The following is a 15,965-nucleotide window of genomic DNA, read 5'->3' on the forward strand; positions in this document are numbered from 1 at the left end:
CTTCAAGGGCCAAGTCTTATTCAAGTGTTACAATCTTCAGAAGCCAACAAAATGGGGCATGCTTGTTTGTGCGCTTGTTGCCTGCCTAACAGGCTACATTTCTGCATTTGAGCTTACTACGGGGGCACGACGACTGATAGCCTCTGCTGTCCTGCGCTCCCCTTCACGTGCAGGATTGTGCTTCACCTGCTGCAGAATGTGCAGGAACCTACGCCGGTTAGTGGCTATCATCTTTATAGGGACAGATTGTACACGTCCCCAGTGCTTGCCGGAAAGTTATTCACAGAGGCTATTGCTAACTGGGACCATGATGATGAATAGAAAACAAATGCCACATCAGCTCAAGAAGAAGCGAAAAAAGTGACTGCTCGCTTGCAAGGAAACTCGTACATGGTGCTTGCCTGGTGGAAGATGTGACTCAGTTCAGCCCACAATGCATCTATGAAAAAAGTATCAAGGAAGCAAGTGGGAGGACAGACAGGGACACTGAAGAAACCTGTGATGATATGCGACTCCACTGAAAATTCATTTTTCGGAAGTTGATGAAATTGTAAAGAAACCTCTTCTTTATTTTCTGGGGTGCTTCTAGTAGTTTTGATTGTAAACAGTTTCATTTTGATGAGGATGCAGCTGCTAAAGGAGGGACAGAACGAGCAGCGACACCCGCAGTACCGCCGGAACCAAATCGAGCAGCTGGTGGGTGACATAAGGGCTCCTGCTAAAAAGTGGGGCCCATCTGCACGTGTGGACTGTGAAGAAAGAAGCTACATTTCATCTACAAGATCTCTGGCCGAAGTAGCAAGGACTGCGCTGTTTCCCGTGACTGCAAAACAAAAGGGGGCAGGAAAGAAACAGTGTTCCGCAACACTTGCAGCAGTAATCCAGGACTGCACCCAGGAGAGTGCTTTGAGCGCTTCCACACGCTACCGAAATACTGCTTAAGACTTAGGCACAAAATGTAACTGCAAAAATAAACATCCTATGAGTTTTTCTTGCACGGCTGTTGTTTTCTTTCACAGTGCCCAAAACTGGCGAAATAGTTTTGGACCGGAAATGTTGGAAAGTGGGTAAGAGTTTCAGACCTCAAAGGTTTAAGTCTGTGCTGCAAAGCAGTCTGAATTATCACTCAGTGACTGTGCTGTAGCAGACTGATTTCTCTGATCCTACTCAGTGCACTCCATAGAAACAACATTAGTGACTAAAATCTCATCCCCTCTTACATGAATATTTCACAAATAAACTTAGTACTTCTGTTTGTCTGTGATGCCGATCATCCTTGCACCAACCATAAAGCAAAGTGCCTGTTTTACAGCATCAACATAGAACGAAAGGGATTGATTTTAAAGATAAGGTGACTTCTTGAGTAATATAACAAATTTTAGTCCCGTATTTACTTGCATAATGATCGCACCCCTGAATTTTCTCGTCAAAATTCAATTTCTGTTCTTTCCTGTGTAGTGATCGCACCCCGAACTTGTCGCAGCGATATGCCGTGTGCCAAGTCTAGCTAATAATGATTGCGCTTACCATCTGTCGAATGCCACGCGAACGACTCTTGAAGACATACCAAGCGGTCTGCACGCACCAAACATTCTTAAGCAGATGCTCCATTTAATTCCTTTAATCACTTTCCACACTTCCATGAAAAAAAAAAGTACAACCAAACTCACCTTGGCTTTATTATTTGTAAACTTCATAATGGTTTTGGTCAACAACAACGACATAAAGGGCGCCTTTCGATTCTTTTCCTCTGCATGGGCACGCAACAAATCGCGAGCAACAACGATAGTGGCCACGTTAGCGGTGTACCCTATTCGTACGCCGACGCTTGTAACACAGCTGAGGTATTCGCCCACCCTTAGCGGAAATGTGCCGTATTAAGGTAGTAGTGAAGATAAATGCCGCAGTTTCCGCAGCATGCCCGCCATGTGTTTCTATGTCACTGGCAGCAAAGCGCGCCCACGTCTGTTTCTGTCTCCTCAAAGTGGACATGGCTATGTTATTGTCACAAACTTACCGATATTTACGATATTATTCATTACTGATACGGAAGAAACTGTTTTAATGCGCGTAATGTACTCGCAAGAAGAAGAAAAATCACATTCGGCACGTTCGGCTTGGTCCGCTGGCCGCCGTTATTGTCTTGGTGTCCCACACTGTTCAGCGGCAGCCGCCTGCTTGTTGCCCTGTAGTCATCCCGTAGCAAACGCGGGATGAAAACAAAATGCTCTTTCTTTTCACGAGAAATTTAACCGCGTAATGATCCTACCCTTGAATTTGCGTCAATTTTTTTGCCAAAAAAGTCCGATCATTATGTGAGTAAATACGGCATTTCTCACCAAATTTTAGCATATCTACTCGTGGTCTGGCAGACCCTGTGCAAAGAGCCGCAGGATGATGTTGATGGCAGTGCATATGAACTATGCGCAATGCAGGGTGAGCCTCGTGGAGGGATGAGAGGACGCCCCATGCCTCCACCGGGCGGTTGGGACATGCCTGAGTGGGGACCTCCGCCCCCTTGGGGGGGACCCATGCGTGGAGGGCCACGGCCACCCCCGCCGGAGTGGAGACCTCGCCCTCACCCACCACACATGTGAGCCTGCAGCTGCCCCCCAGAACGGCCGCTGTGCATTGGCATCGCCGAATTTCTTTTTTTCAAGCTCCCCCCCCCCCCCCCCCCCCTTCCTTTTTGGTCCTTTTCTTAATCATTCCAGTTTAGCAAGTTGCTTCCGTGAGAGGTCCCAACCCTGTGTTACACATATCTGAAGCGGCATCTGACACTGCTAGTTTTTCCTGCTTGCCGTACCTTTTATTTTTCTGTTAAGGGTTCACGGAATTGTATTGGCAAGTATCACAACCATCATTGCTTTATACAAGACATTAATAAACAGAACATTTGAACTTTTAGATGGATGCTGTTGTTTGACTGGCCACACGAACTGCCATTGCAGCCACGGAACTAAGAGAAGTCTCGCTCACTGCTTGCAAGTCATTTGCTCTTTTCCATGGGCACAGGTTCAATGAAAATCGGTCAGCTCCGGTCTGGTCATGTTGTCTGGTACTAGATGCCATCAGCGGAGTGAAAGGGAACACGTCATCAATCTTTGCACAGTAACTACATCATCATTTGTTATATACATCATCATTTGCTTCATGTGAACAGAGAGCCTGCATGGTCCCTGAAATGTCTTCAGTTTAAGAATGCGGTCAACAGCAGCAGTTTAATATGCGTGATGATGACTTTTTCACTTACGAACTTGATTAACAGGTGCGATTTATTTCGCTTGATGCTTCTTGTGTGAGAGAGAGAAATGTCGCAGATGCTGCCATACTCTCACATGAATAGTGCACTGCCATATGTGTGATCTGCACCCTCAATTACCACATCTAAGTATGGAAGACACTCATAACTTAATAACTGCAAACAACAATGCTCAAATCTGTAAAAGTTACTCAGCACCAGTGTGTACTACTGAAAATATCCAAAAAACAGCCTAGTTCTTTATGTTGAGTCAGCTCTGTGGTGCAACCTTGCAGCAACCCAGATTGCATAGCCATGTAGCTGCACTTGAAAGAGAAATTCACATATATGCATACTTAGCAATTAGATGTCTGGAATTGATGGCGCAGGCCAAGTGCACGTAACGTATGAATTTGCACACACTTTCACATCGTTACAAAACACCAGCCATGCCCCTCTTGGCTCACGCAGGCTGGTTGTGAAAATAGGGGTAGTGAACCTTGCAGCCATTTACTATGGGCTGTTTTAAGGGGAGACACTCCTCGAAAAAATATTATATTCCTTTAATATTTTTACTAGATATTTGAAAATCCACCCACTTATAGAGCATTTCAAGCAGATTTCAAATATGTCATTAGTTTCTATGTAGCTGCTATATTTCTTGAGTTAAGTCCTACACAGTGGCAAAATAGTGAGTTTGCGGGCACTTTATTGGGTGTAATAAATTTTAATAAAACGCCTTGTGCTGTATCTTATCTAGCTTTTTGTAGACTGCAAAGTGCCGATATCTGTTCAAACAGCGTGTACAATTACTGGAAATTTAAGAAAGGTGAGGACACTTCAACTAATTTTTTTTCACAATCACATGAAATTAACCTTGTACACATACAATTGTCTTATAGTAAATAAATTTGGCATACATACTCTTGAAGACATGTACATTGCTATTGTCTACTTGAAATTGCAATATCTCCAAGCAGTGAGTTGCAAAAGTACTTGGTTATATTTCAGAGAATTGAGAAAGAAAGTTAGTTGAAATGTTCTAATCTTTTTGCATAGTTTCAGTAATTGTATACCCTGTTTGGCTTGATATCGGCACTTCGTGATCTATGAAGAGCTAAACAAGCTAAATCATGATGCTTCTTGTGTAAATTTATTACATAAGAAAGTGCCCATAAAGATGACTATATTTTGCCATCGTGCATCACATAACTCTAAAACTATAACAGCTACACAAAAAGTAGTGCCTTATTTGAAATCTGCATAGAAAACTCTATATTTGACTGAATTTTGAAAACTCTAATACAAGTAATGAAAAAGTTGTTTCAAGGGGCGTCCCCCTTTAAAGGGCCCCTCACCAGGCCCCATAGCAAATTTTCGTTATACGCTGGAAGTGGTTACGTGTCCTCTAGGGAGCGTTCTGCTGCAAATTTTCAAATCGGCTCATTAATAGCAAGATAGAAATGTTTCAGTGCCGCAAACGCATGATTTCAGCAGGCAGGCTCAACTGCATAGCGAGACTCCCTCTCCACTTGCCCCGTCTAGCCTTCACAAGCGAAATACCTTCCCTGTGCTCTCCCATGCCGTACCTCGAGGATCACGTGACACATACGTCACGGGCCCCGTCTTTACTTTTTTTTTTTTCCCCTCACTTTATTTATTTATTATTATTTTTTTCCAGCGATGCGCACTTCCGCTGGTTTATCCGCTGGCGGCGTTGCGCGTGAGCTGTTATCGTTTCACGCAGCGCACGATTTTGCACGCTGTGCGCAAGGACACATGGCTAGCGGTATAATTCAGGGCTACACGAATAGTGAGGTAGAACACGTAGATCACAGTGCATCATCACACTCCGGAACACAGCAGAAAATGGCATAGTTTCGATACCTGCACACATGACTGCACCACTGTAGGAACAAGCAGACTAAACTGAAGTACATCGCTCTTGCTTCAGTGCAAAGTAAAACAAAAAACCACGCAGACATTCCGTTTGTGTGTTTTATTATTTCTCTGAACTTCAATTCGTCAATTCAAGCAACAGATCACACAAATAAACAGATGTTGCCTTGAATAATTCTTGAAGTCACATGTCACCACGAGCTACGTCACACTGCGGACACGATTACATAGGCGCAGGAGCCCAACTACCTTACCGTCCCTCTCTGGGCGGATTCGCTGCGAGTGAAGAGGGAAATGGCGTTCGGATTGAAATTTCAGGCATTTTCGCAGCGCATAGCAATGTAATTCTTTGCAAACACGATCTTTGGGGCGCATTGTATGCTCTGCACTTGTCAGCTCAAAATGGCCAGACCTGGTGAGGGCCCCTTTAAGATTTTAAGGTATGAAGGTTGTGAATGAGCAACAGCTGGTTACACGAGTACCCCACCTTGGAAGCTGCCACATTTACTTGGTTATAACATGCCCTCTTTTGTAATAAGCACCAAATTTTCGGACACAAACGAAAAATTAAATACAGTCAAACCTGGATATATCGAACTCTCATATAATGAATTATTCTGTAGAACGAGCAGCTGCAAAATCCCCTTTAAATTTCCTGATTACATTTCTATTTTATATATAAAATAACCTATATTTCGAACTTTTTTGTAATCCCCTTCAGATTAGATATATCCTGGTTGAACTGCCCCCTGAATTAATATACACAACCCGATTTTGATATTTCAAGAAATTATAAAGGTAGTGCCCTTGGTTATTCAATGTTCCACTTTTTCGTGGTTAGTAAAAGAATAACACCAATTTGTTTAAGCATTTGTATATCACTCATCGTTGCTGTGAGAGACTATCAACAGCCTAGAGCATCTCATTCTTGGCAGTTGAGGTACTGCAATTTTTAAAAGGAAACCACAGTAGCATTAGATATTCTTTGAAAACTCTATTTTCATTAATCCTGTGATAATAGGTTGATTATTAGAAAAGAAAATGAAGGTCAAAGTTTAGTTTGTTGAATTTTTCGCTATAATTGTGTGTGTCACGCAATGACACATATGGGAGCACACTAGCAACTGAAGTCTATTGCGATGTGACGCATTCATATATAGATACGTGATTCCAAAGCCACGTGACACGCCGTGGTGGCAGAAGCTGGCAATGGAATTGCGGTGTGACAGGGCCGTGGTGCAGGCATGGAGGCAGACTGATGGCCAGCAACAGCGGTGTTAGTCATTGCTTCAGGCTGTGGCTGTGGTGATTCCGGCAGCACTTCGGGAACTCCCAATGACCGCTGGGTTTCTTCTAGCACGACATCAGCGATTGAGGCCATCTGAGGCTGCGACCTTGGGAACATCCTCTGTAGCTCCTTGCGCACAATTGCTTGGATGGTTCTTGCCCAAGTCGTTGGGGCCAAGTGCTTGGACCTCGTACTTCGGCATAACCATTTGGCGATCATATTGTTTGGTGCGCGTTTCTCACGTCTTTTTGATTGTTGTGGTTTCTGATGAAAATTCCGCTGTGGTCTTCGGTGGGTTGTGAATTAATCCGGCAAAGAGTTCTTGCTTTGCTCCCCGCATCAGGGAACAAACTTTGTTCTCAGACATGTTCGGGTTGGCATGGCAGAAAAGACGGCTCACCTCTTCCGTGTAAGCAGCAATGTTCTCATTCGGGAGCTGCACTTCGGCTTCTAGCAGAGCCCTTTCATGCATATGATGCCCGCAAAGTTCCACAGGACGCCGTTGTGAAACAGGTCCCATGTTGATGGGGTCGTCTCGGTTCTCAAACCAGGTCATCACAGTATCTTTGAAGGGGAAGTACACATGGCGTAACTTGTCCTTGGAGTACCAGTTGTTGAATGTTGCGACCCTTTTGTATGTCTCCTGCCAGCTTTCGGGGTCTTAACTGATGATCCACAAAGGGTCGGTGGCACCATGGGTTGTTGAAGGATGATCGGAGACGCGAGTGCTGTCATTTCGGCTGTTGGCTTGGCCTTAGTCTTTCTGAAAATCTTTGGTAGAAGTCCTTGCTCCGGCAGCAACTTTTTAAGCCGGCAGCTAGCTCTATGGCCCTCAAGGATGTTGACCATGTCCTCAAGGCTTGGGCTTGCAGGTTTTTTTTCGTTACACAACGTAGTACCTCCACCAGATGTCACGTTTTGGTGACGGTGAAGAATGACACAGTGCCAAAACTGTGAGTTACAAATTTAACATTTTATTAGGTGAACTGGTGCTCGGCAATACAAGTAACACTCAAGCACAACAGTAGCGGCGAGCAGAGTCGGCGATTGTCAAACATTTAATTCTGCGGATCAAGCTTGTCGGCTTTTATACATGACTCGTCGAAGGTTCCAGCGTAATCACTGGTGCCCGCTTGACTTCCAGAAAGTGCTGCGCACTTCGCCTTGCACATACAATCAGAATACACAAGGTTTGCTGACAACAGACAAGAGATAGAACTATCGAAAACATTTGAGAAACTTCCGATATATGCAGGCGTGTCCTGTGCCAAGCGATTATTTTCAATGTTATTTAGCTGGTGAAAAGCTGCAACCGGAGAAAGTTAAACAAGTACATTTATTTTTGCAACAACAAAACAGATGGTTTACTAATACACTTGAAACAACCACCGTCATTGCTCTGTAAATGACTGTTTAAAGGGAACATGGGCAAAATATTATGCATTACAAAGACGGGCACCTGTCAGCACATTGCTATGACTGTGGTTGTCTTCTACTTTTTATTGCAGTAGCAATTACATGAACAGTCCAGCCACATTTGTGCCGTCACCGTTGCCGTGAGGTCCCACATTAAGTCCATGGGTGATAAAATCATCGCCGCGCATTGTATGGTATATGTGCGAGGGAAAGAGTGCGAGGGTGAGCTGGCGAACATGGCTCAATCTCGCATGTGCGAGGGAGGGAGGAGGGGCATTCTTCTCCAGTGGCTGCTGCTTACGGCGCGGCCGTGTGGCTGCCTTGTCTTGAAAGCAATTTGCGACGTGTCCAAAGTGCGCGCCCGTGCAGACTTCATCTTCTAGGTGATCTGCTATGTTTGCAGAGTGTGCGTAGTGCCGGTAGCGTCATACACACTGTGCTTTCAACGTTTTGTTCACGTTGAAGCGAGAGATGCATGAAGATCAATTCGATCACTGTTGCTGCCATGATTCTTCACTCCAGAATTTCGACAGCAAGTTTCCGCACTCATCGAGCGAGATATGTTCATGTTTACCTGTGCGCGTGACACTGTGCTTGTTAATTCATTTAAAACATGTTGGCAGGCTAGTTGGTTTGAATCTATCATAGAATGTGTAAGTGCAACTAAACGAGGATGCAGAAAAAAACAGGCACACGTAGACAGTGCTGTCTCTTTGTGTCTGTTTCTTTCTACGCCCTTGTTCAGTCCTGCTTACACATCATATCATTGTTAATTTAGAATGTTTGCAAGCCTTACTTCGTATTAATTACAATCCTTACTTCGTATAGCTATCTATTAATTTGCTATTGAAGTCGGTGCTTCCCTTTCGGGTGAAACTGCGACTTTTTTTTCAAAGTGCTGCATAACCAGCTCTCACGAAGATAAATGTAAAGAGAAGCAAAAGCGAAAATCGGGCAAGGTACCATTTATGGAGGCAAAAGGCGTAGCGCATCAGAAACAAAACAAAAAAGGAGAATACAGACGACACGCACATTTAGCGTCAAACGTGTGTGTCGTCTGTGTTCATCTTAGGTGTCCTGTTTCTGATGCACTACGCCTTTTGCCTCCATCATTATATACCTACGAGCCCAATGTGCAACTTTAGTACCATTTATGTTTACTTAATTAACCATCTGTTTTCTTGCCGCAAGAAGAACTGTGCTTGCTTAACTCAGCAGAGTGATTGACAATGATTGTCACATGGCTTTGGAATCATGTGCCTGTATATGAACACATGCGATTGCAATAAACTTCAGTTGCTAATGCTCTCTCGTATGTGTCACCGCGTACCTCACTAACAGTCTTCTAGTGTATGTCTTCTAGCACATCCCTGCACAGTCTGCATTGTAAAGGTTCTGTGCCTTGTCATCTGATGAAGTTGTATTGCTTATTCTAGATATGTGAAAACACGGTGCCATTGGAGTCTCAAAATATTTGCAGCGACTGGAAAAATTTGTTAATCTTGCAACGGTTAACACTATGACCCTGTTGGTACATTTTTGACAGGATTATCAGAAAAAAAGCAAACATTGCAATTGGGAAGACAAGAACCTTTTGTCATTTTACCAGAGTTATGCCACCATTCTGCAGTTACTGGGAGCATATCAGTGGGATCCTGCAGTTCATCCACCTATTGCCACCTTTCTCACTGGGCCGTAAGAAAAAAACAAACAAAAAAAAAAAAACACTGCAACTTGTTTTATGAGGCTTTGATATGACTAATATATCAGTCTTCAAGCATTCAAACTATTGTGGCTTGTATTTGATGGTTTTGTATAGCATTTAGGAATTAGCTTATATTCTTTAATGTGGGGTATTTCTTGAGGCTAGGCTCTGATTCAAAGTGTAACAGCATTACTTCAAACAAGACTATAAACCGAAATTCTGTTGCATTTTGAATCATGCCAAATCAACTATGCAGCCCCATTTTCGACGTTATTAAGCAAAAAATCTCTACACGTGCACATGCTGGGCGCATGCAGATCTGATTTGACCAGACAGCTCCCTGCAGTAAAAGTGAATGCAAACTAATGTAAAGACAAATTGTCCGCAGTCTCTAGATGAGCGGGCCATGCTCACAGTCATATTGAAACTACCAGTTCACCTAGCAGCAAACCAGCTTGGGTGCAGAACAAGAAGTAGCACTAGAATGAATGCTTTTCCAACTCGCGATAGGACGGCACCTTACGAACAAAGCCCAATTTCAATGTGTGAAATTTCTCCAATATACAATAAAACAGTGTTGGCAAATTCAGAGTCTATGCTGCGAGTATAACGATGCCAGTAGTCACTGTCACATTGATGATTTGTTTAGTTGGATTCAAGGAAGCTGGGTGGAATGCTAATGTGTGCCACATTGTGGTTTTTGTCGGTGGATAATTTTGATGGTACTGTTCAGTAGGCTTCCTTTTATGTGAATTGTAAGTGTTCATCTCTTGAAAGCTTCTGTTTAAAGAGCACTGAATACATAGGCAGCTTAACAAAGTCCCCACAATGTTAGGTTGTTCATCTCAAAGGGTGGCCACTGTACCTGAAAACACTTTCTGTAGAACTCCTTAAAGGTTGACTTTATCTTGCGCTGAGACGAACGTGTCTGCTGTGTAGAAAGGCCCCTTCAAGATCATTTCTGTAGATTGCGGTAGTATACCAAGTCATTGCCTGCTCCCTTAGCAAACATAAAATTGATCAGAAATCTAAAATCTTGAAGAGCGTGCAAGTCAATTGTGAAGGCGTAACGAGAGTCGTCAAGAGCTAATATGCTTCGTAAATGTTTACATGCATAAAAAGGCGTTCTTAGTGCTGCAGTCCACTCTGATCAATTCAACCCTTGCGGGACCTCAAGATTTGGTCCAATTATCCAAAAGGTCAAATTAAAGGTGGCAAAATGAATTAAGATCTCTTTTATTGCTTGAATTCATCTGTAATCGCATTTTGTTTGCTTTTAAAGCACAACCGAGCCATTATGAGGCAAAGAGTGCCGATATGTTTAAAAGCTATGTTTCCCATGAACCAAGGGTGAACAAATGGCTCCATGGGTGGAAGGAGTGTCAGCCACTAAAGGATAAAAATAAATTCAAGTAACAGCTTTACACCCAGGGAAGCAGTAGCATCATGTGCTGAATTTCTTGCCTTTTCAGGCGTTTACTAAATGCTGCACATATGAGGGGGCACCTGTGGGGGTTGAACGAACTGAAGCAGCACGTTTTCGAGTTCGTACTAAATGAATTTTCCTTCCATGACAAGTTTTCTGCTGGGGCTTTCCAGTGCATTTGAATGAATCAAAAATTACAGTTAACTGAAGTTGAGTGAACTTGAATTGACTGTACGTCACTGGCTTTTGTGTAGAATGTAGACAGCCGTACAATAAAACGCAAAGTACACCCCACTGTAGCGAATGGGCACAGTAATATCTGACTCTGCATTGGCTGTGGTGTTGCATTGGGATGGTCAAGCATTCTGTATTTTGTGATAAATGGTCAGTGGGCAATGTATTGGAGATGTAATTACTTTAGATAATGCTATAAATCATTATCAGGGCTCAGTTTGCAATGCCATGGGTTTGATGATGCCTTCTGAACTGGTGCAGGTTACACCTCCCTGCCCACACCTTATTCATCATGAACACCCCATCCATAATTAGTAGCCCCACTACCCCTCAGTCCTATGGCTTCAGGCAATTTTTTTATGGGAGGAAATTATAATATATATATAAAAAAAAAAACTACAACTTTATGTTCCTTACCGTAATTGCCATTCAGTCTGCTGATAGCTAGAAATATTAGCATCCTTTGTGGCAGTGTTAAAACTTGTTATGAGATCAGCTTATTACTGGCAGTGGAAAACTTCAGTATAGTGTACACAAAACCTATGCATGTGCTGTAATATAGACTTGCGGAAAGCGCTAAAAAGCTCCTGCGGGTTACGCAGGCTTGCTACTTTTTTGATTTAGCATTCCGGGTTTATTAATGCACAGTGACTTGCATTACCATGATAACAACTTTAAAGGTGTAAAGATTGAGCACTTACTGCTGCTTTGTCTTCATTGTTAATTTTGCAACAAGGTTGCATTTTTCGGTCAGCATTCCTGATGAGCACTTGGCTTCCATTATCTGATTCATCTGGAATTTTTGTTTTGATAGGCAGTGGAATCAATCCATATCTTTAAAGTGGCTCACTTCTAGATGACCAAGATGCATATCATGGTGGCTTCTTGCTTTCTTTTTTAATAAAAAGCAGTTAAGCAAAGCTAAGTGCTTTATTGAAAAATGCACAACAAAAATTTAACATTTTCGGAAATACAGGGTAGTGGTTGAAATAAAAATGCATGTGACTGCAGCAGTGAGACTCTGGGATTTGTCCACCACACTGCACATCTACAGTGGATGATGTCTGAATGTTAGAATCCCTTTATGTGCCATTGCAAATTGGGGGGAAAAAATACAAAAGAGATGCCATTTAGTTTTATTGTGAGCCCAAATAAGAATTTCATGAGTGTATGTGACATATGGGCCCTAACTTCAGAATAATGTGAAAGTACTGCCATGTGCCATTGGCACTTCGTTACTAAGATCAAAAGCCATCTCTTTTGAGCCAAAGAGGAAACCCTGTGTTGCGTTAAAATAGTGCATTCAAGCCTGCTTACTTACAGTCGACTTCTGTTAATTCGGTCCTGGTAGCATCAACGAAATTAGTCTAGTTATCCGACGGGTCAAATTAAAAGGGGCAGAAAAAGAAACAATAACGTCGGGACGTCCCTCCGATTCATTTGGCACTATTTGTCTAATCTAATCAAACCCCTAAATCAAAGATGTGCCTGCTTTGTGCGTGTCCAAAGTAGGAAACTAACGAAGAACTGGCATTAATGCTCCTAAACAAAATATAAATCTAATGCGCATTCAATTATTTAGCAAGAAAAATTAGCAAGAATCCAATGGCAACCACTTTTCTTAAGTATGCTTAACCGCACAGCTTTTGGACGTTGGCTTCGACGCAATACAACCATATTGTGCGGTGAAGCATACGAACGCGGTTCAGCGGATGTATTCTGTAAGAGACATATTCTGGTGGTGTTCTGATTGGCTGGGCTGGGCTGGGTGTCTGCAGCGGCAAGGTACCACAGCCAATCGGTACTTGAGCAGCAGACGAAATGGACATGTCCAATAGGTGGACTCTTACAGAATACCTCCCCTGGTTTTGTATCTGACTGCACCTAGCAGGCAATTTTCAGCCCAGTTTTCTTGGGGAAAAAGAAAGGCGCACATTAGAATTGGGTAAATACCATAATCAGACATTACACAGTTTTAGTTTCGTGTATGCAGAAGCTTTGCACATGCAAATATGAGAGTTCTATGTGTGCTACGTGCCACACATGTAGTTTCATGTATGCAACAACAGTCTGTGGGTGGAGGCCTCGCAAACATTTATATTGTTGCTTCTGCATGTCTATTGGTGCCCTCTGCCGGCAGATGTAAGCATTATTCCAGCTAAGTTCAACCAAAACAAGCAGGAACCGGAGTCAACGCTCGATTCTTGCACCTTGTGAACTGCATGTCTTTGCTATCTTGTGCTGCGTTCTCTGCCTCGTAGTTATCTGAGCCTATCACGTAAATTAGGGCACGCAGCGCAAGGGAACAGATTTCACGTGCGTACGTGAGATGCTTGGCACGTGTGCATATTGATCCCACAAGATCATGTATGTGTAGCACTTCAACATACATGAAACTAAAACTGTCTTTTGTGAGCTACTGTGAGCAAGCTGAAAATAGGTATTTTCACAGGGAAATGACTTGTGTTCGATGCATTTACTGTCCCCTAAGCTCCACCGAGACACGCTGTTATTAAAGGGGTTGCTATTGGTGTCAGTATAGCAGTCTCACTAGTGCATGCCGACTGGTCGGGCTTGAATTATCCACTGAAGGCCAATTTCAGGATCGAAGTAACGAAAGTTTGGGCCCATAGAAATGAATGGGTGCCAGCAGGGACCTTCGGTCGAGATCAAATCAACCACAAAATTAAATTATATGGAGTCAAATTAATGGAAGTCTACCGTAGTGGCATCCAAAATGAGCCAGTACATGTGGACAAGTCAGACTCCCACTGGAAGGAATAAAAGCAGACAATGCATTGCATCCAAAAGCGTCTAGTCCAGTGTGTGACACACACCGTATAGCATGCAGTGCATGTCTGGCATCTCGGTAGAGCGCTCGGTCCCATGGGCAATGCAGGTACCCGGACGAGCCACCGTTTGACTGGGATCGGCGGCTGCCGCCGCCCCCCTGGTGAGTCGGCGGCTGCCCGTACGCCGATCATGCCACCTGGATGGCCATCTACGTGCCCGAGCCATTAGGCGTGGTCTCTGCGTCACGTGCATGCAGTGCTTGTGCTGTGCCTCGAGTATAAGCGTCCTCATCGTCGTTTCAGCGTGCATTTTTTTTTCTTTTTTTCTCCTGCCATGCATCTTTTTTCGCTGATGTGCAAGCCTGTCCTCACATCTGTTCTCTTACTTTTCCCATACCATCGCAATATTCTGTCCTTCCATGCCTTCTCATGTTATTGTATTCTTTGGTAAAACATGTCCCAGGATATTCTTGCTGCCGTCAGTGATTCTGCCACCACCTCTCGATGAGCTCCAACTAACAGCTTACTTTGTTAAGTCAGTAACAGCCTTGCGAGCTGTAGCGCTGAAAAGTCTCGTGTGTTCGTGTCCTTACATTCTTCAGAGATGAATTGCCTTGCTAGCAGTTTAGTTTTGATACAATGTAGCATTCTTGGCCATTCTGGCAAAATGTACCACAGCAAGGTTCTTGTGGCTGTGTTATTCCGGGATCATTTATGCGCCTAATTTTCTTCTATTTAAAAAAAAAAAAGGAGGAACATTGTGGTATATGGAGAATATGTGATGCGTATTGCCATGTAGACCACTGCCTAAGTGGAGAGAACTTTCAAAGTGATAATTCCGGAAGGAAGCATTTGTATGACCACAGCACATTATCCATTATAATGTTTCTTGGGAATTTGATGGGAATTTCCACTGTTCAGTCTGCAGTAAGGCTGGATTTTTCTCTGTGGCGCATGGCTGTTCATCTCCTAGTGCTTGGTCCAGAGTGGATTTACAGTTAGCACTTCCTGCTTGCTGTGTTCAAGGCAGGTTTCCCTGCATCTGCCTGTTCAGTCTCAATTTAATGCTAGAATTCAGCCAGAAGTTTGAAATTTTGTTGCGGCACTTCTAGCCAATTGAACATTAAAAAAAAATGTAGACACCAGTGCCTCAACATTGTACTTCTTTGTGGAGTGAAAATGTTTAATGCTGCTGATGCTGCTTTTAGCGACTAGAATAATTCAGCAAGCTTTTGAAGCATACCAGACGGTAGCAGTAGTGACAGTGCAATGACTCGAGCGCCTTAGTGACAGCTAAAGGACAATTGCTCCGAGGAAGCAGTCATAAATAAATACACCTCAGGAACCACGTTGCTGGTGGCTTTGTTGCACCGAAACAACAACATTAGTTGGGAAGTGTGTCCTCAATTGCTGCCAACAAGCACTGCCTACCTATGTATCAGCAGATCAACCATTAACGAGCATACTTCGTAGATGTTGCTGACATATTCCCGTAGATTGAATAGCTTCTGAAAACATTGGTTGAGCACAAATTTGCACCGTTTTCTGAACCCGTCATACATGGAAGCATCTGCAGTAGTCCAACGTAAAGCATGCTGTTGGTTCGCCGTTCAAGTGTTTGCTTGGTGATTCAGGTAGCTCCCTGAAGCATATAACCCCATTGCATGTTGCCCTGATGCTCAAGTATTATTCAGGTGTTAGTGAGGTTGCGAGTATATGTAAGTGTACTTACACTTTCGTTTTATAGCTTTCTTTTATTGTTCCTTGATGCTGTTGGCATGGTAGCATGAATATCTCTCTCTGGTGCATGTGCTTCACAACTAACCAAGGTGCCGTGACTCGCAGGGTTCGTACACTTCCTTGAAAACCCGTGCACTTAGAAAAAGAAATTCAAGGGCCCTTAAAGCTTCTTGAAAATAAACTTGCTCCTTGAATTTTTTGCAAACTGGGGTTGGAGGTTACTT

The 15,965-nt window shown here is 43.4% G+C and overlaps 1 protein-coding gene across 2 annotated transcripts in view; it reads left to right on the forward strand.

Moving 5' to 3' along the window:
• The window catches only part of LOC126545093 (uncharacterized), an 80,787-nt gene that overhangs the window by 48,755 nt on the left and 16,067 nt on the right, over positions 1 to 15,965 (forward strand). The window contains exons 7-8 of one of the 2 annotated variants that reach the window (XM_055078238.2): positions 2,436 to 2,593; positions 14,109 to 14,162. In XM_055078238.2, the coding sequence (XP_054934213.1) occupies positions 2,436 to 2,593; positions 14,109 to 14,162 (212 nt within the window). The remainder of the gene's footprint in view (positions 1 to 2,435; positions 2,594 to 14,108; positions 14,163 to 15,965) is intronic. The other variant, XM_055078239.2, reaches the window with a different exon arrangement.

The sequence above is a fragment of the Dermacentor andersoni genome, chromosome 10, assembly GCF_023375885.2.
Source record: "Dermacentor andersoni chromosome 10, qqDerAnde1_hic_scaffold, whole genome shotgun sequence".
In the NCBI taxonomy this organism is placed as follows: Eukaryota; Metazoa; Arthropoda; class Arachnida; order Ixodida; family Ixodidae; genus Dermacentor; species Dermacentor andersoni.